The 26,927-nt window shown below is 43.4% G+C and overlaps 1 protein-coding gene across 1 annotated transcript; it reads right to left on the bottom strand.

Moving 5' to 3' along the window:
• Positions 1 to 11,655: 11,655 nt before the first annotated feature.
• Positions 11,656 to 14,850, bottom strand: SOX17 (SRY-box transcription factor 17). Its single transcript, XM_072998924.2, has 2 exons — positions 14,340 to 14,850; positions 11,656 to 13,018 (listed from the first exon to the last, which is right to left on the bottom strand). The coding sequence occupies exons 1-2, from the start codon at positions 14,635 to 14,637 to the stop codon at positions 12,114 to 12,116; spliced, it is 1,203 nt and encodes a 400-aa protein (XP_072855025.2). The 5' UTR covers positions 14,638 to 14,850; the 3' UTR covers positions 11,656 to 12,113.
• Positions 14,851 to 26,927: the final 12,077 nt, after the last annotated feature.

Below are 26,927 nucleotides of genomic sequence, written 5' to 3'. Positions count from 1 at the left end.
TCTGTGTGTGTGTGTGTTCTCATGCTTTAACTAGATAGGATTAGGATTTATTATCACTTACACAGCATTTTTGATGGAAAAACAGGATCTACACTTAACTAATGAATACACTTATTATTACAAATTAATAACTTCCAGAAACATCGCACCAATAAAATCTATTAATCATAAATGCATGTGCTTAGATATAAGGCTCCCTGACTCCAATGGAATTCAACTCGACATATTTAAGGCATCAGTCAACAATACTGTGACCCTTTCTCCTTTGGCAAAATTGGGATTAATTTGATGACATGCAAGTGACAGCTCTTACAGATGGGGAAAGACTTTTATGATACTAAGAGCACTTATTTGACCTGCAGAACTAAACAGGATATTCACCAGGATTCAAGGCTGTCTCTCAGATTTCAGGAAGAGACATAAATTCAGCTCCACCCCCAAAACAGAACTGGTTGTTTCTGTGAGTACACAGTTTCTCTAATGCTACAAAATCCAGTCATATATATTTTATGGTGGCCATTCTTTGTATATTATGCTTATCCTGCAGTTACTCCTCTTACATTTCTTAATTATTTAATTGGCATTAATTTTGTCCTGGAGTTGGATAATTGATTCCTGAACACAATAACCTTCCTGGGGTATTTTAGCTCTGGAGCCTGCCAAACTCCAGACATCAACAACACTACTGGTAGCTCAATTTACACCTGCTAAGATGGGATCAGCCAATGTTAGTTGTGACAAATAAAGATTGCACTGGGATAGTCTAAAGATGCTTACCTGTCATGGATAAGTAGGTACAGTGGGTGCTCACAATATACAGGTCTTTATTTTTTTAAAAAAGTCAAACTATATTTTGAAAGATGTCACTTCTATATATTTTTAATATATACCAATTCAAATAATGTGGTAGTTGATGTGTTTGCCTTTAGGACAGTTTAAGATACACTATTTTTAAAAGGATGTTAAAAGTTTTCAGTGTTTGATCATGAAAAAACACCTGCCTTCTTGATCAATCAATCAATCTTTATTTGCAGTCTCCGACCCATTAAAGTGCTTTCTTGATGAATTCTGTCTGCCAGTGGGAGTTCTATGCCTGCCCAAAGCAGTAGATCATTGTCCATTTCACAAAAATGCATTTCATTCACCTGGTAGAGTAGAATTCTCTTTGTCCAATGGAAGCAACATTTTAAAAAGGTATCAACTATCTAAACCTGCAAGACTGAATAAAATCTGATGTCTAAAACTGAATACACACACAAAGAACTCAGCAGGACCAGTTCAAGATATTTTCCTGCCTGAGGCAGAATAGCAAATTTGTGATCACTAGCCAGGTGAGTTAAAGTACACACAAGACTTAAAACTAACCAAATTGTTTTGGCATCAGAGACTGTATTTCCCACAAGCAGCTCTCCTATACTCCCTAGAATTTTATTTTTCATAGTGTATCTACTACCCTCACTGATTATTTGCTACCATTTCATGCCCCAAATCTTTTGCCACAGGAGGTTGCTTTAACACACACAGTGGTAAGGCCAACCGTGACACTTGGTTAAACTCACTAGCAAGTTTCCCTGTGCTAGTTCCATTGACAGAAGATGCACAAGAACCAAGTATGTCTGCATGAATATTTCCAGGGGTATACTGTATAGTGTGCACTGTTATAACACAGGGTATCTGTCCATTCATGTTTAAGTAAGAAATTTAAGTTCCCAAAGGAGATTCATGCTTCCCTACACATGACCTAACACCTATGGCAAGAACATTGCTATAAATCTCCCATAACACACTTTAATTTAGGGGGGCTTATGCAGAAGAAACCTAGCAATTGCATCTATAACATTCATTCATCCATTTAAGATATATTTTTGTTGTTCCCTTTGTCAAATGTTTAAGAATATTTCATAACAACAAATTCAGTATTGAAAGCATAGGTTCTCAGATGGAAAGAATACAATGGTTTCACGACTTTCACTACCCAAAGTCTTATTCTAATTACAATTGTTAAAAAGCTTGTCACAAATATTGTATTCATAGATATTTTATCTCCCCGTAAGAAACAGGACCGTGCATGTGATTCATTTTAGAGTTCAAGCCAGTGTTTCAGGTTGGATCCATGTTTAAGCTGAAATGACCTGATTAAATTTGTACCATATAAAAGCAAAACATGCTGCCTATATATCATCCCATCATGCTTCAAGCATTCTCAGAGTGGTTTATAATTTAATTGTGCAGGTTACTCATTCCCCCCCACCCCAGCAAGCTAGATAATCATTTCGCCAACCTCGGAAGGATAGAAGGTTGAGTGAATCGCGAGCTGGCTTCCAGAATCCACTGGAATCAAAAGCTGATTGTGAGCAGAGTTTTGATTGTAATACTACGGTTTAATCACTGCACCATGAAGTTCCTGAATCAGTTTGCAAATTCAGATCACCAGATCTGCATTCAAAAACCAAAATGGCTATTAACTTTGAAGGGAAGTGGGCAGAGTGCTGATGTATATAGAATCTGAAGGTGTGATAAATCCTGAAGAAGAGAGTAAACCTGCCAGATATCAGTCAGCTAGCTTTAAGGATGTGTTTATTAGGCACTTCTACAGTTTGCTAATTTCAATAATAATAATAATACAATTACTAGAAAGCACATACGGTCGGTCAGTTGAGTGTCAGTACTGCACATCGGTGTTATTTTTGTCCGCACACACAAGCAACGTAGAGAGAAAATTAAAAAGAACCACAAGCAGAAAGTAAACCAGTAATTAGGGCAATAAGATGGTGGAAGAGAGAATCAATTTCACTGACACAGAGAGATTCAAACATAATAAACAAATTAAAAGACAGGGGTTACTAAACTACACTAATTTCCAAGACAAAGAAATGAAAAGTAAAGAAGGAGAAAGACAGAGCAATCAACAATCCCCACTAGTTCTATGATCTCCAATTAACAACAACAACAACCGAGTCATCAGGGCTTTGGGAAATTATCAAGAAATTTCACACAGTATTACTGTATAAGCAGTTGCAGATCTCAAAAATAACACTATCAAAGCTACAAAAAAAACCAACAGCAATATTAGGAAAAGCATACATACAGTGCCAATATTTAACAGATATTTATGGTTTTGGTAAATACAAGTCAATGTTTTGCTAATTTTGATTGACTGTGTATGGTACAAAATAAGAATAAGAATGTGCTGACTTATGGCATCTCGTTTTAGTGTTTTCCAGGTGAAGAATAGAATGGTTTGTCATTCCCTTCTTCTGTGGAGGTGGCCTGGGACTGTGCAGCTTGCCCAAGGCCATACAGGCTGACTCCTCTCCTGGAAGGCACAGTGGAGAATTGAACTCTCACCCTCTGGTTCTGCAATTCGATACCTAAACCACTAAAGGAAGAACTGTGTGAGATAACTGGCTATGTAATTTCAGTGACCTCATATCATCCGTCCTGGTGCTAGACTGAATGTTGGAGCTGCCGGCGAGCAAAGTCCAGCTAAAGAACAAAGCCTTCCCCTTCCAATCATGCCACCCTCTCCATTAACACAATCTCTCCCAACAGTTTAGATTTCTCCCATTCATTTTGGGTATCAATATAATCTCAGACCGCATCATTTTGCCCCCAGAACTGAATCGGAAAATTGCAGGGCTGGAAGGGACCCTATGGATCTTCAAGTCCAGCCTCTGTCAGGGAGGCACAGTGCAGATTCAAATTCCCAATCTCTGGCCCTGCAGCTAAACCACTGAGCTATCCAGCAGTTTACTGAGTTTATCTGGATCTCATACACATTATATATATATTTTAAAAAATTAAAATCATTAGCTGGGCTCCAATGAATCACAGACCTGGTTCCATACATTCAGAAAATCTTCAAATAATTTGAGCTATTTTTATTACTTTTATTACAAAGCCGAATACATCAGATGCTACACTGCATGTTCCATTTCTAACATGAGGAAACTGATACATAAGGTGTTGAGTTTTGTTCAGTGGTGGTGGAGACTGACTTTAAAAAATAACAACTAGAAACACAACATGATATCATGATGAACTGAAAAGTTAAGTCAATAATTATAGAGGTCTGAGTAGTGAAAACAAAGGATATAATTCTTGAGAAGGATTTAAAGTGTTTTTCTTCTATTTTCTCACCAATTAGGAAATATCTACTTTCTTAGCCTGAGGAGCAAGCAGGTCCATCAGGTCTAAGTGTTTACCCACCAAATTAGCAGTGTTGTGTCTTTCCTGATGGGCTGAAAATAGAAAAGTCAACTATTACATTTCTTACATTCATGACGAACAAAACAAGAAAACAGACACAAAATCCTTAAATATTCAATGTCAGGAATCCAACTGGAGTAACTTATGCCTCATATACTGGACAATATCATCATTTGGTTAATTGAAACCTTCCTGTCTGTCCCCCCCCCCCCCCGAGGCTTCCTATGGGTTCCCTTTTACCCTTGGGAAACCTTGGGGGTGGGGAGGGGGGAGACCTTTATAGCCCAAGGGTGCTCCTGATTTAATTAAGTGGTAGAGAGATGCTAAATTAGAGGTAATAAGAGGTAAATAAATAAGTACATGTAAAATATATAACTAGCACATGTGTATAAGGACAAACACAAAACACACAAAAGAAGTAATACCAGCATTCCAGTGAGGTGTAGTAGCTTGAATGTTGGATGAGGACAGTGGAGAACTGGTTTCAAATTCAGATTTGGCCTTGGAAACTCACTGGGAGGTGGCAAAGGGTAAACCATTGCTTGAACATCTCACATACCTCAAAAAAGCTGTTAGGATCATCATAACTCAGAAGCAACTTGACAGCAGACAACAAGAACAATGCCAGCATAGCATCTTGAGACAAAAAATGTTCTGTGTCATTTCTCAGCAAAGGATAATGATGCAGAGGAGCAGAAGGGACATTGCCTGGTTGTCAGTCACTTGGACTGTAGAGGTGCAATAAAGCTTTCTACTTTGCTCCCCCCCATGCACAAACATGCCTCTATCTTACTAAGTGAAGATTTACTGCTTGTTTCAGCAGTTAACTAACAGACTGAACCCTCCAAGTCCAACACGCTGTAAGGCCAGTTCTCCAGGGTTACCTGTTCCAAAAGAGAGCACTGAATAGGCTAGGCTAGTCAGACCCTGGAAAAGCTGTACATGTTGACTGCATCTACCAGAAGCCAGAAGCATTCTTTCAGTGTGTCTCTGGTGGTTCATGTCCCCAAAAGTAACATTTCCAAGTTTTTGGTCTGGTTCATTCAGTATTTTATCCTGCCTTTCTCCTACAGTTCACTCAATGTGGCTTACAGTATTAAAAAGAAACAATATTAAAGGCTATAAAACCAACAAATCATTGCAATATTTAAAAAGAATGAAACAAATATATTAAAAACAATAGAGCTGAAAGTACTAAAATCAAATGTAAAGCAACACATTTAAAAGGAGCAAGGTTAATGAACTGTATATGGCCAATAAATACAGAACTGAAGTATCACATTGTTTGTTTAACTGCAACCTGGTAATCAAAATAAATGAATTATGACAGTTACAGGAATATTTCTGTATCTCACATTTTTGTCATATTTTTTCATGTGTTCCAACACAAGCTAAGAGTGCTTCCTTATACACAAAAGGCTGATAAGAACCTTAGGGCTCCTGGAGAGTCTCTTGGGAATTGTAGTTATATCGTGCCTAGATATCTCCACTCGTCCTCACTAACAGGGCTAACCTTTCTATTAAGCTGAGTGAAATAGCCAAATATGGCAGCAGATGGTGAGAGTCATAGGAGCTCAGGAGATAGTTTGTTATTTGGTTTGTTACTTTTGTGTTTATACTTTTCCTGCTTGTGAGAGTTTTGCCAAAGTAATTTAGGTGGCTTTGGCTTTATCTGTTTTGACCTGGGTGCATTAGAGGTGCCCTTTGCTGCTTTATCTGGTGAAAGAAAGAAAAAGTCAGATTTGTTGACTAAAGGGAACTGTGAAGCCTGTTTAGGGTACATAGAATAATCTGGTCCAAATGTGAAATGACAAATGCAACATTTTCACTGAATTCGGCGGACTCTGCTAGGGTAGCTTAGTGAAAACATGTCTTTGCCCTCCTTCTTTGGCTCGATTCCATCAAAAGCTGCCACATAAGAATGAAAATCTGACTTGCTGAGTGGATGTGATTAGTCCATTATTTTTTATATGGATGACATAGACAATAACATATTCATCGTCTTGTCTTGCAGCTGTAAGATTCGGGAAGGGGAAACTCCTTGCCCAGGTTTAATCCCCTAAACCAGTGGTTCTTAACCTTTGATACTCGGATGCTTTTGAACTGCAACTCCCAGAAACCCCAGTCAGCACAGCAGGTGGTGAAGGCTTCTGGGAGTTGCAGTCCAAAACTCCTGAGTAACCCAAGGTTAAGAACCAGTGCCCTAAACTATACTTTTCCCCTGAAATGGGTCACCAATGGATGTATTGTTGCTGGAGAATAAGGCCAAAGCAAGTTTCAGATGTTTGGAATTTAAGCAATCTCTAAATAGTTTTTGACGCTGAGGTAAATTCACACTTCACGTAAGCAAATCATATGGATTTGTAGATTCTCATAGGGTAACTGTCCTCAGGTTATGCTGTGCTAGTCCTGGTTTAAAATTGATTTATTGGGAAAACTTTGCCATTCCCCCTGTTCATACTGGGACCTTCTTCCCCCAGCTTATCAAGGAAGAGCCACTAAGATATAGGAAGGAAAGCATTGGTACTACGCTTAGCTCACAGTTCTATAAGCACTCATGAGAGCTATTGATCTCAAAGGGGCCAACTTCTAAATATACTTGTATATGATCGTGTTGTAGGGCTGAAATCCAGTATCAAAAGGATCAGGGACACCTCTGAAGCTGACAGGTTTTACGTGGTTTATGTTTTGATGGACTGCAGCCCACTCCATCTGATATGTGTGTGTCTTCAAGCTGACGCAAGAAACATCTTTTAAAGCATATTTATTTATTCATTCATCCATTTGGTGCAACAGACTCATACAGCCACTCTCCTGGAAAAATCCAGCACCTGCTGACCTGGGAGGAATCCCACTAAACTCGGTGGGACTTACTGCAGAGTCAGACCTTCATGGGAAGTAAGCCTCAAGGATCTTTGGATGGAATAGACCTGTATGAGACAATACTGCTGGGCTGCAGTCTTAGTTACTCTAATGGGATTTAAACATACACAGTATCAGGCAGCCAGAGGAATATGAGCAGGGAGATTCTATGGTTCATAATCTGGAGGCCTCTGTCACTGAGCACAGTCTTAAGCCCTGATCAAGTTTACTGAGTAAACTTTTATCATAGGTGAGAACACATCACTTTCTCACTTGCTGGTACAGAAGCCTGGCAAAGAAAGACTTTCAGTAACTTCAGAATTTCTTGGTCCAGACACTACTTTTAAGAATTTCTCCAAGTAAATCTTTTCACCTTGTGATAACTGAGGTGATTGATCATCTTCAAGGCCTGAAGGTGCAGAATCATGTAGTTTTGAAAGTGGAACTTAATGGAAACAGGCTCTCGAGACAAATGAGTGTATTTAGACCCCAACCCCACTTCAACTCTGACACGGGAACTCTTTTCAGGGTTTTCCAGGTAGAGAATATTCGGAATTGGTTTACATTCCCTTCTTCAGAGAGCACCCTGGAATTCTGTGGCTCACCCAAGGCCACACTGTCTGGGCTTTACTACCAGGAGGCACTGTGGGGGAATCAACTCCCCAGTCTCTGGCAGCCAGGTAATTAAACTACAGAGCTATTCAGCCAGCTAAGGCTAAATATTTTTATTTTTGTTTTTGCTTCTGTTTTGTTTTGTTTCTTGCCTGATGTGGCCCGGGATGAGTTTCATGACTCAATGGAGATTTCAGACTAGAGTTCAACTTGGACTCTGTTCGAGTTCAGCACTAACCACTACATAATTTTCTTTGACATGAGGGTCAACGGGCTGTACGACTATACTTTTTTCGGGGGGGGGCGCTATCTCCCGATTTGTGTCGGACAGAAGTGGACTGCTCTCTCCTCTCAGATATGGGCCGGTCACTCCCTTTCCCTAACGTAGCCTACCTGACAGGGTTGTTGTTCCGAGGGGAAGAGAGGAGGAGAGAGAGTCTTCGAACTGTCAGTTCCTTAGAATTAGGAATTCGGAGGGTGGGATACAAACGTACAGATCTGTCAATCGATGACACGAAAAATCGTAAAACTGAGCGTTTGGTTTTCCAAGAGGAGACACCTGAAATCGAAAGCCTGTGCCAAATAAGCATAATAAGCACATTGCCAGGTAAATCATCATAAAACTGCGGCTCCGATGGAGGGGAAGGCGGAGCTTTGGACTATGATCCCCAGAGCCCAGCCCGTCCCGGCCCCTTCGGCAAAGGCGTTCCAAAGGCAGTAACTTTCCCAAACTACGCGAGGAAAAGCGGAGAAGAACGGGAGGCTCTTTTCGGCAACTTCTCCCCAGACACTGCAGAAATGCACGTGCTCTTTTGGAAACATTGAGAACCCTTAAAGTGAAAAGAATTGTTCGTCATAATTAAGGCAGGCTTAGGCAAACTGTGGCTTTGAGACGCCTTTGTACTACCGCACCCACTTATCTCGCCAGTTTAAGAATGATGGGGATTGTAATCCGAAAATCATCTGGAGGTTCGCAAATGACCCACGCTTCCTTAACTGACATGTGGGAATTTGGGCCGAAATGGACCTGATCCAGGATTTTCTGTAGAATACCTCGTTCGGGACGATTCTCTGGATTGAGTTTGCAGGGAGGAAACCGCTTTTTTTCTCTCTCTTTCCCGACATCGTGGCTTCAAAACAATTCAAGTTAAGGGGACTCGGCCAGATTTTGATATTTCTCCAACTCCGTCCGTTTATTTCGTAATCTTACAATCAGCTTTAATGGGGGATAAGGAAAAGTAAAGAAAACACCATCTTCACGCCGTAGCATCTGATGATCTGACCGATAAAACAAAACACTTCGTTTAGAAACAAATGCAATTAGTGGAGCCTGCCGAGGTCTAAAACCCCAAAAGAGAAAATTAGAGGATTAATCCTATAACAAATCTTTGTTCAGAGGCATTCAGGATCTTGCCATTTGTCTTCTTAAACGGGTGTTTTATTTATTAAGCCTGACTACCAGACAGGATTTATTTAGAGCGAAAAGGGAGCTAGAATATAATTAAGAAAAGATGCGAAAGTGATGCGAATGAATAACTTTCGGGGATTTCTGAAGTGTGCGTGCTGCTGACATCAGAGGGCAATGTTGTTACAGGTTACCTGAGAATAACCACTCCTAGAATCCAATGGGATTATTTTCCTATACCCTTGTATACTTGTGCGGTCCATAAAGTGTGTTCAGAATTTCTGCTTTAAATTGACAGTTTTGTCTTTCAGTCCTTTTATTGCAACCATTTGCTACATCCGAGTTAGAAGAGGATGTTTGCCCCCTCAAGCAAAGGCTCAGAGCGCCCTACAAACAGAATCTGCAACCTCATTCATTGGATGGGAGACGGTGGCTGTCCAAAAAATCTTTTGCCCAATTAATCGTGATTTTCAAGTGGCACAAGACTCTTCTCGGTTCCTGCTGCACAGAAAGCTTCCAGACAAGGCTGTGGGACCTGGCATTTCCGAAAACGAGCGTGAAGGGGGAGATATTTCCAAGGCATTAAGGGATCCAGGGATTAAGAAATCCGAGCTCATCCTGATTTAATTTCAAACTGCTAATTTGTATTGCTTTTAAATCTATTTTTACCTAACACTTTTAATACAATATTTTAAATTCTTTTTTAAATGTTTGAATAATTTGCCATTTTTTAGCTTTTATTATTGCTTTTAATTGTGTAAACCGCCTTCAGTCCTTTTTTTTGGGGGGGGGGGAGAAAGACGGAGTAAAAATATTTTAAATAAATTAATAAATAATTTCGGTGTCTGCTGTATCAGTAAAACGCCAGGCCATCCACACAACTCGTCATCTTTCTCTCCGTCCTGATTGATGTCCCTAGTGCTACATATGCATCGAAATAGTGCCATAACGAGTCACCACCCCGTTGAACAAGGAGCACTTATTCCACGAGGAGTCTTTGGTTTGCTTTTTAATAACATCCGAATCTGATGGAGGTTCTCTCGCAAACTGGGTTGAATATACATCGCTCCAGGTGCCTAGGATGGCTTTCTACCAAGGCCGCCTTTTTCCACAGGCGTTTTAGTCAACTTGCGTGTGTTACGCTCACTCAATTCGGAACGGACATACAGCGAGCCTAATTTATTTGTTCATTTATATCTATTGTTACCCCGCCCATGTTGTGGCCAGACCACTATTCCAACAGGTGCCTGTCATGGTAAGTGACGGTTTCCCCAGTTTTAGCCCCCACCCCCAGTGCGTTTCCATGGGGAAGCGAGGGTTATTCCGGCTGTAGTCTTAACGATTTGGGGGGGGGGGGGGGCATCTGGAACACTACTTCCTTATCTCCATATCATTTTAGCGCCTCATTACTCTGCTAATTATGACATTGTTTTCGAAAGAAATTAAGTCTGAGGATTGGAACCTAAAAGATAACGCAATCGCGCTATGTATATCCGCCCTAAAGTCCAACCTTGGGTCCACTAAGCTTACCCCACTGATCTAGCAAGACCTACTTATGCTGCGTTTACATGGGATTCTGTTGCACAAATATACTAGCAGAAAATACATTCCATTTTATCCCATGGGACTTAGGATCCAGGTGGAAAAAAATACTGTACTGATCTAGCAAGTTCCCCTGTGATCGAAAAATAAAATTATATATGGTTGTGCAAAAGACAAAATATAGCCATTATTAGCCAGGGCACTGCCACTGTCCTCTGCTTCTCTTTTCCACAATCGCTGTTTCCTGCAGACCGTCGTTTATTTTGCTGTAGCAAAATTCATTGTAATTTTGTAGCGCTATTGTAAACTGTAGCGCTATTCATTGTAATACTGCTTTAAACCTCTCAAGTTGTGCTCAGAATCCACGTTCTATGCATTTATTTGTCTGTCAATGAATTTTCTGAAAACGATTATCAGAAAAATATAAAACCTGAGAGGAAAATCCTCGGAATTTATTTTAAACTGGATTTCAGCACCATCTTTCTCCTTCTTCAAGGAAGAAGTCCCACCAAAATCTAGGAGAATTTCACTCAGGCGGAAGCTTCCGGGTTCAGCTAATCGATGAATCGAGTTTTCATATCAATATTTACTTGGAATGGAGCCTACATATAAGTCCAGAGTTCGCTGTTTTGGGTCTCCAATTTAGAGCAGTAGCCACCGCCCCTGAGTTAGTCCAAGACGTTTAGGGCACCTAATAGATAGAAGCAAAGTAAGGGCAGATTTATCTCCATAAAGTACATACAGAGGCAGCCCTTGGAGGGTGGAGATGTTTGCAAGTGAGGACACACACACACACACACATCCTGTCCTTTCCTTAAAAGTGTCTGACGAACATCTACACAGCCTTTTAAGTGATGGCACAACTCAGCACCCGAGCAGCCCCATCTATATCGACAGGGTGTGAAGGACAGGTTGCTTGAATATCTATCTATCCTTCCACCCGTTGGGCTTTTTCTTTTCACACGCAGCATTTTGCCTCCTTAAAACACATCTTAAAAAGAACAACACGCCACATGACAGCACCATCCTGGGTAACCACCTGAGTTCCTTTATTGACGAGCTGTGTCCAAGTCAACATTTTTTTTACTGGGATATAGAAATCGAAGCTCAGTCTGTACAAACCCTTCCCCCCCCCCCTCAAGGCGGGTGCATAAACATTCCCGGTTTAAACCCGTCAAGTGAGGTCGTCGTTGGTTGCCTTAAACCAGCCAACCGGGTCAAGATTCTCGGGCTCCTGAGTCTGAAAAAGAGAATTTCCACTACAAGGAAGAAAAAGAGTCACGGACACATGGGGGGAGAGGAGGGGACTTACCCTTCCCGCCCAGTGTTTCTACACATCTTCGAAATATGTGTTTCAGTCAATAAATTACAATAAATACAACCCAAGAGGTCCGTCTGTCCTTCTTCTCCCTTCCACCTATCTCGCTCCCCCCCCCAAAAAAACCCCACCCCCCACCGCTTTCCCAGAGTCTGCACAAGAGACTCACAACTCCGGATAGGCTCCGCCCCCGCCCGCGGCTGCGCAGTAATAGGCAGCGGGGCTCGGGTGGGCTTCGGGGGCTTCGTGGCTCGGGTACGGGAGGCCCAGGTCCGCGGGCCTGCAGCCGAAGGGCAGGTATTGCTCGAACTCGGCGCGGTCCACGTCCGCCAGCAGCTCCACGTCGTGCTGGGGCAGGTGCTCCAGGCCGGCGGCGGCGGCTTCTCCCTGTCGGCGGCAGGGCTGCGGCGGCGGCGGCTGCGGCGTGGGGTCCTGGGCTGGCGAGGAGGTGGGGTAGCCGGCCAAGGAGGGCGGGAAGCGGCCGCGGAAGAGCCCGACGCCGGCGCTGCTGTTCCCGTGGCCGCCGGCAGGGGCGCCGTTGCAAGGATACTCCGCCCCGGGAGGCGTCGGGTAGCCGTAGGGGCCCAGCACGCAGCCGCCTTCCTCGGGCTGAGGGGGCGGGAAGAAGGCCGGCTCCGCGCAGGCGCCGCTCTGCGACTCCGGCTCCGGGGTGGGCAGGCCGTAGTTCCCGAAGCGGGACCCCAAAGTGGGCAGCGGCAGGGCCCCACAGTCCCGGTAGTGGAAGTTCCCGCCCGCGTAGCTGGGCTGCTCGGGGTAGGGGAGGCCGAGTCCCTCGCAGCCACCTCCCGTCCCGGCCTCTAAGGGCAGCCCCAGCTGCTGAGGGGGGTGGTGGTGATGATGGTGGTGGTGGTGGGGCGGCTGTTGGAGGGAGAGGAAAGCGTTCCCGCCGTCGGGCGCGCCGTCGCCCCGCTTCAGGCGCTTCACCTGCTTCCTGCGCCTGGGCCGGTACTTATAGTGCGGATGGTCCCGCATGTGCTGGAGCCGGAGGCGCTCGGCCTCTTCCACGAAGGGACGCTTCTCCTCCTGAGTCAGCGCCCGCCACGACTGGCCTGTCAGGGGGAGGAAGAGGAAGAAGGGGGCTGTTAGAAGGGGGAGGGAGCGGGGGGGCCTCCGCGGACTCTCCCCGCGCCCACCCAGGTCACGTCAACCAAAGCCTTTGCTAGACTTGAGCCCCACTCTGAAAACAATGGAGGTTTCCTGTCGTGCGGTGACAGGGGGTTTGAGGATGAGGATGATGCTTGGAAAATGCTTGTTCGACCACGAGTATTTCCCAGAGGAACGTCGCAGACCTTTAAACTACAATAAAAAGTCATCCGGAAACGGATTTTTGCAAGCATGTAACTTGGCCACAAATTTTTAGGGATTATTTCGTAGTGGACGTAAGTGTCAAGGGGAACCTTTTAAAGCACGAGCAATGCTGAGAAATAAGAAGGGCAATATGATGATGATGATGATGAGTGGCCATGAATGCTGTCCCCAAGACACAGTAGCTGTGAGGTACGTGGTTTAGCAATGACACCTCACGAACTGACGGAAGATGCATGAAAAAACAGCCAGGTCTTGTGGCACCTTCTGCTCTTAATAGTTTTCTATTAAAACATTTATACGGCCCACATCCGTTTTGTGGCTAGAGTTCAAGAAAAAGCTTGCCGGATTTTTAAGTTGCCACCAAACTCTAAGGTGTATTCTTAAGAACCGAAGGGCGTTGCCGGGCGGTAAAGAAAGGTTTTCGTTGCTTTTTAAAAACACCGCGTTTAGGAACGAGCGGTCTCTCAGGAGATGGGAACCGTCTGAATGCAAGATCGGTCTGTGCTACGCGAAGCCTCCCAGATCTGAGGTCTCAAAGTCTTCCTGAGACCCCTTGCCCCGTTTTAACCAACCCTAAATCCCTCCTTTCGGACCCTAAATCTGTTCCCAAACCGTGGAGCTTTGTCATCACAGTATCTGTGTATCTTCGGGAAAATACGAATGCCATTCCTCTTCCTGTTCTCTGAGCTACCTCTCTAAGCCTTAGGTTCATTCACGTCTCCCGGCCAGCTCCCACGAGAAGGAGGGGCACCCCTGCAGAATCACGTCGCCAGAAGCATCTCACTGCAATCCTGTGCATGCTTATTGGAAAAGATTAAGCAGCCCTCAATTTAGGGAGCTTTCCTTCCGAGTAAACGTGCATAGGATTGAACTGTACACAACCCAAAGAAATCCTGCCTGGTTAAAAACAACCACCATCGTTCCTCACTACGCCTTGGTTTTTTTTAACGGCTACCCCGGGATACTTCATTGTAGTCCGCGGAATCTTTACAATGCGAGCACCCGATATGGCTAGAATGCGACCCTCGTTCCTTGCCAGAGCCCACTGGACTTAGTACTCACCCAACATCTTGCTGAGCTCGGCGTTGTGCAGATCGGGGTTCTGCTGCGCCAAGCGCTTGCGCTCATCTTTAGCCCAGACCATGAATGCGTTCATTGGGCGGCGAATGCGCGCTTCCCCTTTGGCCCGGCCGGGAGCTCCTGGATGCACCGGGTCGCCCGCCGCCTCTCCCTTGCCCTTGGTTTCGGCCAGGGGGCTCAGCGACTCTGCCCACTGGCACTGCATCATGAGGGAAGGGAGCGGGCACCGTCCTTGCGCCTGATCGTCGCTACTGGCGTAGCCCGCATCGGGGCTGCTCATTGCCACGCTGCTTCACCGCCTCGACCCCTTTCCCGGCGCTCCCAGGAAGGCGAGTCTTGGGGCGGGGGCGGGGGCGGAGGGGGAGATGGCGTTGAACTTGTTGCCGCACGTATTCCTCGCTTTGCCTCTGCTCCTCGTTACGAGGACTTCAAGCTTTGGAGAAGCTGTTGGCGAAAGCTGCCGGCGTGGGCATCGCATGGAGCGATCTCTAGAAACAGCGGGCCGATGTCACCGCGCGGCTGCGTTTAAACCGGGCAATGGCCAATCGGGCGGGGTGGGCGGGGCGGGGCAGAGTCACCGCGGGCGAGGAAAGGACCAGTTTCATCTGCAATTCACCTGTATGGGAGTCGGCCAACCCGGGAGTAACCTTTGCAGCCGGGAGTGGATTTTTCCATGACTTGAGTGAAAGCGACTACGTGGAAGTGAATTCCATTGAGATCAATGGGATCTACTTTCAAGTAAGAAAGGCAGGCGAAGACGGCTTGCTGTGCTGTATAGTTGACAGAAGCGAGAAGGAATTGCGAATCGTACGAAAGGAAACGCTCGGTTTAATTAGTTTGTTTTAGGGACACAGGGTGGGAGAGAGGGAGAGATAAAACACCTTTGACCGATTTTGTCTGTTTCCTGTCGGATGTGTTTCCTAGAGTGGAAATATCACGGTAAAGCAGACGTAAGAAACAAAATCTATTAATTTTTAAACGTTTCTTTCACTCACCTACGATGGCCTGCCGTATTTCATAGGTCATTTTAACACACGCACACAAGGATTGCAGAAGGATAATTAAAATTCCTATTTCTGCCTAACATAATAAGTATCTGTTACAGAAAATTGATATTGTTTTTCGATGACTTGTTTGTCTAATGGTAATGTTTCGGTTTATAAACAATTTAATGTAATTGCGTTTGATCAAATTAGTTCCTATCAATTTAACAGCAGGAATTCACTTTCAGGAGAAACAAGTCTTGGATTTGGTTTTTGATTTTACGGGTAAGATCCTGTTCCAGCAATTTGTATTAATATACAAAGTAAATAGCTTTGGGTAAAAAGAGTGGGGGCCACATATTTAACTTGTTTCACAAAATAAGTATTGCTAAACACAGCAATATTGTAGGTTAATGCCAATACAGGCCACTTAAATAATGTGAAATAGGTGGCATTCACTCAAGTGAAAGCTTGTTTCCAAGAGTTTTCAGTATTTCAAATTAGCTGTGGGTTATTATTTACATTATTATGTGATGAAACTATTAGATCTATTATTATTTATGTCTAAGCAACATTCGCTGTGTTTCTAATATAAAGGTTTAGTTTGATCTTATACTTGGGCCCTAAGTCCTGCTATGTTGGAAACAGGTTCCACACTAATCGGACTTAACTAGCCTAAATCTATTCTGCAAATTATGTTTTCTACTGTTATTTCTCTTTCTTTTGTCCTGAATCTGTGGAAACCTTCACTGTTACTTCTATGAAAAAAAATCGGTATAGAATTAATATTCCTAGCACTTTGGAGTTGCGATCCTCGGACTGATATTTCAAGTGGAAGACATAGGCGTCTGAAGGGTTTTTATGCTGGAAGAACTTTCCGAGATACTGTACAGTGAGGAAGATGTTGAGACCCTTCGGATATTCAGATAATTTTTTAAAGTACATTTGTCATTTGTCAGCTACCGCATTAATAATAATACCAGTCAATGTTTTTAAAATTTTGATTGACTGTGGCTGGTATTTTTAAATAATTATAATAATATGAAATTGCGATGGTCCAGAGGAAGGCCTCTCTTGCCCGCCTTGCCTGCCCTCCGGATTTCTCTTTCCTCGGGTTAGTCAGTGTTTAGAAAACCTCGCTGGGATTCCCCGTCAAAATACTTAATTCCGCTTGATAATGGACACGCAGGCTCAAGCGCAGGAAAGCACAGAGCGACGGAGTGCTATCTTTGGAAAGTATCTCTGACCCCCGGGCAGATGTTACAGAAGCAGCTCCGGAGGAAACAGATTGCTTCGCAGTCTGGTGTGCACGTTTACGAGCCAAGCAAGCCTTCCCCGTCTCTCTCTCTCTCTCTCCGCCCCGCCGCCGCCGCCGCCTCTGCGGCGTGGCTGCGATCCACAAGCCGCTGAAGCTGGATTGCCGAGGGTTCCAGACTACTCCTAGTGCTTTGGAAATCCCCGGGATGGGGAGGAACAATTCGAAGGGCCGCGCTCTGCATTTACGTGCCTTGCGGATCGGGCCGTCCAGCCTGTCTCTATTTAAATAAATCCATGTGTCGCGCTACCTTCCTGAATTTAGCTGGGGTCGGGGGTGGACGATGGGCTCACTGATTCAACCTTCTCTTAGGGAGAGAAGCGGGGAGGCGACCCGTGCCGATTAGCGCCGCCGCCGCCGCCGCCCCGCGCTTAGTAATAGCAGCTGAGCGCCCGGGACGCGGGGCACAGGCGTTATACCGCCCTCGGGCCGTGAAGCGGTGCAGGACAGCCTTGCCGACGGCAGCAAGTCCTCCGGGTTAGAGGGCAGGACGGTTTTCTCCCCTGCCTTTTGGCCCCCTCTCTCGGGATGCCGGGAACCGAACTTTCCGCCCGCTCAGCACGTGTTGTTGGGTGGCTCTGCATATTGTTTCCAAAAAGGAACAAAAAGCCACGGAATCGCAACAAGCCAAGTCACCCTTCTGAGCGTTCGACATTTAGATCATTAAAAAAAAAAAAAAACAGGACAAAATATACAAGCAAGTTGCTGAACTTTTAGAAGTAAGGCAGTGAAATATTCTCGAGAAACAACGGAAATACAATGAACTGCTTAAGGACCAGAGCGATAATAACGACTTTTCTGGCATATTTATGTTTCAGACTTAATGACTCCAGAGCTAGCATATGTAACGGTTTCTTTGGATGTGTTAAGTCTTAAATACTGCGTTACTGTTATTTATCAATATTATTAGCCCAATTTATCCTCTGTGTTTGCAAGATGTTGTGTTTGCTAAGATCTTTGATCTGGGATGGGGAAAAGTGGAGCAAACACTTTTTGTGGGCAATTCCACACAGGGCGAAGCGGCTATTGTGTGTCTGCAAAACTCTCGAGGTCGTTTCCCCCGAGAGGGGCACCCCCAATCCTGAACTGGACCGATTCGGAGCATACACTGCAGAAGGAACGCCTCTCCCCAAACGCGGTCAGGAGCCGCCCCTGCGGGAAGTTGAACTTCGGAGGGACAGAAGCTCAGCAACCCTTTGGAAGACCTTCGCTAGGCGTGTCCCCTGTCAACTTGCTTCTAGTCCCACGGATCTCCTTCGTGGACCAAACGGGGGCCGGGGCTTCCTTGCTCGGTCACGACTTCGTCTGGCTAATCCCATCCACCCACTAGTTCGACCTTCCTGTAGTCCGGGAAGGTTTCGCCCTGCGGCGGTTTTAGATCGCCTTTAAATCCCACCAGACTCTCCTTGCTTATTTGCCTCGTGTTAAGCCAGAAATCGGTCTCTTAAAAAGCTTCAGCGCAGGGAGCTGAGAGGTCTTCTTCAACTCGCAAGTTTTAGGGTTCCCAGCGATGCCAATGGGATTAGAGGGCGCTAGGTTTGGCATCCTGATCGCAACCCCACCGTGTCCCCTGCACTTCCCAGATCTGCCCTCTACCCTCCCCGATTTATTTGGGGGAATCTTCCTTCCCACGGTACTAGCAAAGAGGGCTCACGTTTCAGAGCCAGTGACTTTTTCAACTCGCGGAGGGGTGGGGTGGAGAAGGGAAAGCCTTGGGCAGGAGACGCCTTTCGTTTACAATCCCCTTTCCAAGCGTGGCGTTGGCTGCCGAGCTGGCTGGCGGTGTGGGTCTCCCTCCGGCGTTATCAGAGGCAGCCACAAATGCCACATGAAAAGCAGCAAACATCCGGAGGGCTTCCTACAAGGCGCGCAGACTCTCAAGGCAAGCCAGAGGAAAGCAAGGGCGGGGTGTGTGTGCGTGTGTGTGCGTGTGTGTGTGTACGCCCAGAGACGTCATTATGCCGGACAGTGTCTGAAGACTTAGGGGCGCAACCACAGCCCGGTACCGGAGGAGCCCGTGCAAGAGGCTCCGCATCTGCGCGCAAGGCGACAAGCAAATATAGGAGACTGTATGAGCAGGTGTGCAAGTACGCTCGTTCCTCTCCACCCCCTTCAAATGTAACACATCAGCTCAGATTGTCACATTCTGATCCGCCTTTCCCGCAAGCACTTAGGTTTGCAGGATTTGACACTTATAAGCGGTCCAATCGGGAAAACAACCAGCAAAAGGAAATAATCCACAATTTTGTGTAGAACAGAACAAGAGGACCCCATTGCAGAGAAATGAAGTTAACTTGCTCACAGTTACTGTGAGCAAGGCCTGGTGAACTCAGAGGGACAGCCCTGTGCAACCAAGCGCAGGGGTTACTCTAAACACTAGCCACGAGGCCGATGCTTTGCACGTTTGTTCAGAAGGTCGTCCCCGCCCCCCACTCCCCCGAGTTCAGCGTGACTCACTCCCAGGTAAGACTTCCAATTTTTATTCCCCTTCATGGATACGATGCAGAAACCGGGGCGCTGAGCCCGAAGCGCTACGCTCCTCATTCCCGTTCCTGTGCGCTTCCCCGCCTCCAGAACAGAATTCGTGGCTACCTCACCGGGCCCTCGTGTGCAGGGAGACCCAACACTTTGCAAGTGAGAAGCGCTACGCAAATGAAGCCCGACAAACACCCAAACTAAAGGATGATACCACCGGGATTGGCTAAAACTCGGCCATTGCGAGAGGTTCTAGTTTTTACTTGGATTCCAACTACCCTCCCAACCGCGCTCCCCTCTATTCGGTGCTGGAAAGTCGCCTGTTTTAAAAATGCAAACCAGGCAGGCTGTCCTTGAGATATGGTAGAAAAGAGGAGTGTGCACGGCATGAAATATCACGTGCTAATTGCTGTAATCGGAGGTGGTTCTTCATTCTGCGGTGATGAATTCGGGCCTACGTGTGGTTTAACAGAAACGTCGCTTAGATCTTGTATATCTTATCGCTTCCCTCGAAGTGACAGACTTCTCTGCTACGCCTTACTGCGGCCCCACCGCCAAATCAAAAGAGGATTTCACCTAAATTTGGAGCCTTTAACATCCACTTCCCTGAAGGGCAATTTAATTGAAACCGAAAGGACTGCTAAACGGCGTATGACCATGGGACCACCCTATTTTATTACTCCTTTTAGCATTAGAAGTGATGGTAGGGTTAAATAAAATGAAGTATTTGTCACTCCAGTTGTACTGATTTCAGTGGAAAGGAAACCTGTGAGATACAAAGTTTTACTTATTCTCAGAAGAATTTATTTACAAGATTTACAGGGATTTTGTCTTCACACCCTTAACTTGCCTTTGATTATGCTGGTTTTACTTTCCTGAAAAACAGTAACTTGATTGTGCACATGGCACCCAACCTTTCTCTCTTTCAGTCCTGTTACACTCTGGACAGAGGTGGAGCCAGAGTTTATGAGTGGGTCTTGTGGAAATGTCAGGGAAAGCGAAAAGGTGACAAATGGTAGGCAAAGCCTTGGTGCCAAATCAACAGTGGCAGCAATTCTTGTCACAACGTCACTGATTGTGCTCTTTGACAGCAACAATATTGACAGTAAATCCCTAACTAATGGCATCAGACCTACTATAAATATTTTCTTCCAACATCTCTGAGCTAAAGTAAGCTGGTTTCAGAAGCTTTCCTTCATCTTGGATACAGATGTGGTGAGGGGATTTGAATGTGTCAGAGAAGATGACAGCAATATCATCAGGAGAGTAAACTCTATTACAGGTCTGGGCTCCTGGCAGGATCACTCAAAGCAGACACCAGACTAAGATGCCTCTAGTAATCATAGCAGCAAAAGAGAATTGGTTGTTCCAGTGGTGATGAAGGCAGAGAAACTCCTGAAGGGCGGCAGTGGTAGTAGAAGGTGACACTGGCAGAGATCTTTCATAGACAATGGCAGTGATACGAGTACATTCTTGTTAGTACTGTGCAGAAGAAGGCAATGGTACTTCAAAGTCCATGTAAAGAAATGGTTTGCGATGTTAAACTCAAATGACTGTGAACCAGAAGTACTGTGGGATGAAATTAGAAAACAGTGCAAAAAAAGAGAGGCTAATCCTGTAGTCAAAAGAAAGAAAAGTTTTGAAAGGTGACTTAGAAACTCTTGAAAATGTTAATGTCAGATGAGAAGTAAAAGCAAAAGGTGACAGAAATAGGATCAGAATCCTAAATGCAACTTTTCAGAGATTTGCATTTAGAGACAAAGAACTATAATAACAATAATAATAATCATTACAAAGACACAGAACATAAGAAAGAAAGAAAGAAAGAAAGAAAGAAAGAAAGAAAGAAAGAAAGAAAGAAAGAAAGAAAGAAAGAAAGAAAGAAAGAAAGAAAGAAAGAAAGAACAAGGCAACTCAGCCATAAGATCCAAGAAGTCAAAGTGACATTTAAACCAAGAAATTCCAAAATGCAAATTCTGATTAAGGGGGGGGGATGTCAAAAATACAGTAACTAGGAAAGCATCACATTAATTTTCCATGGAAGCAAAGTGATTTTCAAGATTTTATGAAACAAACAAACCTTACCTCTACAGATTGAGAAAATCTAGCTGTTCAATTCAGATTCAGAAAAGAAAGTTACTAGATATTATATTGCAAATATATATTAGCTACTGAGGTGCACCAAAGAATTTCAGAAGAAAATCAGTTTATGTTTTAGAGATTACAGGGAAAGATCTATGAATCATGAACATCTATGAATCATTCTAGAAAAAAATGGGTGTGCCACAACACTGAATTTTTCTGATTTGTAACCTATACTTGGACAAGAGGCTATTGTTAGGGCAGAATATGTAAACAGAATAGTTTCCAACCGGCAAAGGTGTTGTACAAGTATGTATTTTATTTCCCTGCTTCATCAGTCTATATATATCCTATATCATACAAAAAAAGCTAGATCAGATTCAGATGAGGGAAAAGTGAAAACTAGCAAAAGAAACATCAATAATTTAAAATATGCAGAAAAAACTATTGATAAATGGGAAAGAACAAAATGCAAAACCAGAGTTAGAGTTGAACATTAATTTTATCTATCTATCTATCTATCTATCTATCTATCTATCTATCTATCTATCTATCTATCTATCTATCTATCTATCTATCTATCTATCTATCTATCTATCTATCTATCTGTCTGTCTGTCTGTCTGTCTGTCTGTCTGTCTGTCTGTCTGTCTGTCTGTCTGTCTGTCTGTCTGTCTGTCTATCTATCTATCTATCTATCTATCTATCTATCTATCTATCTATCTATCTATCTATTGCATTTATATCCTGCCTATTTAGTCAAACGACCACTCTAGGCAACTTCCAACATATAAAACAACAATCTAATAAATTAAGAAGTCAAAAATAATGTCTAAAGAAATTACATAGCTTTAATACTGACAGTGATAAAACTTAAAATTGTTAAGGATTTTCTGTAACTTGACAGTAATCAAGAAGCCAAAAGACTATGACTATGCAGAGCAGCTATGAAGGAAATGAAAGAAATTCTAAAATGTAAGGCTATGTTGCTAAAAATCAAAGCAATAGTCATCTATGCTATAGCAATCCCAATTACTATAAAAGCTAGGCAATGAAAAAAGCTGGCAGGAAAAAGAAGTGATTCATTAGAAATGTGGTGTTGGTGAATTTTGGGGATATCATGGACTCCAAGGAATATAAATATGTGTGTTCCAGATCAAATCAAGTCTGATCTTTAAGCTAAAATTACTAAACAGGAGCTGTTGTATGTTGGCCTTATTGTGACAAGACAAGAGACTGAAAAAGGCCATAATGGTAGGAAAAGTGGAAGGCAATAGGAAAAAAAAAACTAGTATGAGATGGATTAAGTAAACCAAGAAAGCCACGGCTTTGAGTTTGCAAGACCTCAGCAGAGCTGTTAATGAAAGTGATGTTCTTCAGAAGTCACTAATTCATAAGCTTGCTGTATATAAGCCAGAGACAACTTGGTGCTGGTAACAATAAGGACAAATAGCACCCCAAGCTTCTAATGAGTAAGCTAGACTTTGCTTTCTATTTTAAATTGGTGTAAATTGTAGCTCAGTGTGGTTCTGAAGTATCCTGAGATATTTTTTTTTAATGTCAGATGAAGAGGTGAAGATAAGCACGTTTGTATTTTTGGCTACAATCCACAAACAAGCAATGCTCTGGAACAGCCCCACAGTGAAAAGTGCTTTGCTTGCCAGTCCTAAAATCTGAGCTTGAGTTGCTTCATTGGAGAAAACTAACTTAACTTACTAACTAATAAATAAATGTTACTTTCGAGGACAACAGCTCTCAGAATACTATTGCAGCCAGCATGGCGAGCAGTGTGCGTATTTACTTCACTTACAACATTGACATCTCTTCCTTCAAAGATTTCAAGGTAGTAGGAATGTTCCACTCATATCCCTGAACAGGCTGCTCCAAAGGTGCTCTCCGAAAGGCAAGGGTTCAGGTCAGTGGTGATATTCTTCAGCTTCTATGAGCTGTGGGGATTTCGGGGACTTAGGCAGTAATCCTGTTTACACTTACCAGAGAGCAGGGGCCACAGCAGGGCTTGATTTTGACAAGACTTGGACAGTTCACATTTCATCAGAAGTAAATCTCATTGAATTTAACTGAGGCTTATGCTCATGTAACTGTGTGTATAGATTTCAGCCCTCATGGGAAGGAAGCCCACAGAAAGCTATATGAGTAATATGATGATGGCAATTAAAAAATTTGTGTGGCCTGACTCTATTCAGAAAATATGTCCCAATGAATTCATTAGCCAGTATCCTGTATCAGAGTAGAGCCATTGAATCAATTTTTGAGTGATAACGCAACACTTATGCAAATCTCATTGAATCAACTGGGATACTGTATAAGGAGACACAAGATACTGTGAATACTGTGGTTTGGGGCTCTGTCCTGAAGACAATTTGAAAAAGAGGAGGAGGAGGAATCATAGAATCATAGAAAATTGAAGTTGGAAGGGGCCTAAAGTATTTAAAAAGCGCTTTTATATCACCCTCAGTCTTCTTTTCTCAAGGCTAAACATGCCCAATTCTTCCAGCCTTTCCTCATAAGGCTTGGTTTCCAGCCCCCAAATCATCCTTGTCGAAGAGGTAAAGGTAAAGGTTCCCCTTGACAATTTTTTTGTCCAGTCATGTTCGACTCTAGGGGCCGGTGCTCATCCCTATTTCCAAGCCATAGAGCCAGTATTTTGTTCGAAAACAATCTTCCATGGTCACATGGCCAGTGCGACTTAGACACGGAACACTGTTACCTTCCCACCGAGGTGGTCCCTATTTATCTACTTGCATTTGCATGCTTTCGAACCGCTAGGTTGGCAGGAGCTGGGACAAGCAATGGGCACTCACTCCATCATGTGGATTCGATCTTACGACTGCTGGTCTTCTGACCCTGCAGCACAGGCTTCTGCGGTTTGGCCCACAGCGCCACCACGTCGAAGAGGTAGAAGAAACTAAACACAGCCAAAGTAGGAGTGCAGCTCCATCGTAGACTTATTTTATCCAGTGAAGCTTACTCTCAAGCAAATGAACATAAGGCTACAGCTATGAACAGAAATGTTACCTTTGAACTACAGTTATGACAATCCTGCAGCCAACTGGTAAATCCTAAAAATTGTAATTAAAAAAAGTAGTGTACCCAAGTCTGAGCCGTGGCAGTCAATATGTCCCTAGTTGCTTAGAAGGATGGTTGTCTTATATTATGTGGTTTACTTCAAAGTACATAGAACTGGGCTATATTTCAAAAATGATGTGAAGTACTGCACAGTTTTACTCACAAATAAATCAATCTATGGTGGCAGGGAAAAATGACAATTTGGAGAGAATGACAGAAATATCTGAAATATTTTTTTGCCAGAAGGAGAGAAAACAATGGTCTTACTTTTTTCTGGCAGGCTATCACAATTGATAGACTGTTTTAATTAAAGGGCTTCTAACAGACTAGTGCTGTGCTAGTTTTTAAAAATTGGCATACTTTAAATTGTTTTTAATGTAATAGATGCTTTAATATTATACTTAGTTTAACTGCCTTTCAGCAAGATAACCTTTTGTATGTTTTTATCTATACTTGTCTTTATCTACATCTGAGTTAATCTTTTTGTGAGCCACCTTGAGTCTTTGTCTGATGAAAGAATGCAGGATAGAAATCAAATAAAGAAATAAACAATAAACAAACTTCATCCTAAATTGGGCTCCTGTAAAGCACATTCAAACTTCATATTTTTTCATGATCTTACTTTTTTTTTTTTAAAAAAATGTTTTCATCCCAGTTTAATGCTAACATAAGCACACAGCTTGCGTAAGGATCATCTGTAGGTACATACAATCAGGTCAGAATTGATTTATAGTGACCTTAATAGGGCTTTCAATGCAACTGAGGTATTTAATGAGTGGTTTTAGCAGTTCCACACACACACACCCACACCCAGTGAGTTTCCAAGGCACTGCCAGAAAATAGAACACAGAGCCTAGGTCTTAGTCTATTACACCAGTGGTTCTTAACCTTAGGTTACTCAGGTTTTTGGACTACAACTCCCAGAAGCCTTCACCACCAGCTGTGCTGGCTAGGGTTTCTGGGAGTTGCAGTTCAAAAACACCTGGGTAACGCAAGGTTAAGAACCACTGTATTACACCATAGTAGATACCTATAAGGACCATGACCCTGCAAAAATAATTTAGGACCAAACAAAACTCACTTGACTAAAAGAAAACAACCTCACCACTCAGTCTGTAGATCTTTCTTCCTAAATACAAAACTGAAACTTCAAGGTGCATAAAATTGGGCGACATTACTTAGTGTTGATGAGATAAATTATCTACAATTCCTCAGAGGAGCCTTCTTTATTATATAATTTCTTTTAAAAAATAGATCAAGGCTTTATGCTGAAGATGGAATCCAGCATTCAGTGCTGTTGATCTCTGCCTGCCTGCACACCCTCCATTAGTTCTAAGGAATACACTAGAGTGATCTAGTCAAATCACTCAAGTTTGATTCCATGTAGAAATGGTTCCCTAGCTCACTTGATTAGGCGCTGGAAAATCTCCACTCTGCCCCTTGTGGCGTTGTTATCTTTTGGGCCAACACATGATTCCCTTTGAAAGTTGTTTGCTGAAAGGATAGGAGTCAGACAGCACTTTGGTCTTGGATCCACAAAGAAAAAGAGGAATCTCAGTATGAGTATGAGAGAGAGATTGCTACTCCCACTTCAGAAAACCTGATAAAACTATTTTTTTGTTTAGTTATGTTTACCTATTTATAATCCCTATAAGATTTCTCTGCCCATAAAAAAACAGTGGGGAGAGAAAGACAGATTTACCTGATTTTAGAAGGGGATCAGTTATAATAGCATGAAAACCTACCAAACTGGTATAAGAAAGATTTATTCAATAGTCAAAAAGCATAGTATCAGAGACGTAGAAGTTGTCTAAGTACAATTGTGGTTGACTTTGGCTTCACCTTCCATTCACCATGCTGCTCTGTGAGTCCTGCTAGGAACCAGTTATTAACTACTCTGCTTGTTCTAGTTGTGGTATTCATCGTGATGCAAAAGATAAGACTCGGAATGTCAGGCCAACTAGAGCATCAACAACAGAAGATTGAAAAGAATGGTGAGAAAAAGAAGGCAGAGAAAAACCATCTGAAAGGCTGAAGGGCACAGTTCTCTACTTGTTTACATAAAAGCCTTGTTGAGTTCTATGGGGACTTAGTCCCAGATAATCTGGCATAGGAATTGTGCCTTAGTAGAGGACATCAATTCTGGCTGTGGAAGAATTTTGCCTCAGATTTACTAGAAATTACAACCACCACCTCCTTTCTTTCTTACAAAATGGGATCTAGTGAAAGAATAAAAGCCAAACATAGCAATACAGAATAGACTGACTGACAAAGCAAATCCTATTTACATTTATTCTCAATTCAAGTCTATTGGGACTGCTCCCTAGTAAATGTTTACAACACATAAACTAAACTGGATGTTGAGATCAAATATAACTGCTTCTGTACTTCTGAATCCTACATTCTTGTTTAGTTGTTAAGTTGTGTCCGACTCTTTGTGACCCCATGGACCAGAGCACGCCAGGCCCTGCTGTCTTCCACTGCCTCCTGGAGTTGGGTCAAATTCATGTTGGCAGCTAAGATGACACTGTCCAACGATCTCGTTGTCTGTCCTCCCCTTCTCCTCTCGCCTTCACAGAATCCTGTATTAGGATACTTCTATTCTGACAAAAGTTCCAAGGCAATTTTA

This window comes from Pogona vitticeps, chromosome 4 (assembly GCF_051106095.1).
Source record: "Pogona vitticeps strain Pit_001003342236 chromosome 4, PviZW2.1, whole genome shotgun sequence".
Lineage (NCBI taxonomy): Eukaryota > Metazoa > Chordata > Lepidosauria > Squamata > Agamidae > Pogona > Pogona vitticeps.
This window is presented reverse-complemented; position numbering and strand designations above follow the sequence as displayed.

Excerpts from the sequence above, each read along its gene's own strand:
- SOX17 (XM_072998924.2), bottom strand. The coding sequence starts at position 14,637 with ATGAGCAGCCCCGATGCGGGCTACGCCAGTAGCGACGATCAGGCGCAA. Across the intron at positions 13,019-14,339 it reads CGAGCTCAGCAAGATGTTGG|GCCAGTCGTGGCGGGCGCTG; the intron begins GTGAGTACTAAG and ends TCCCCCTGACAG.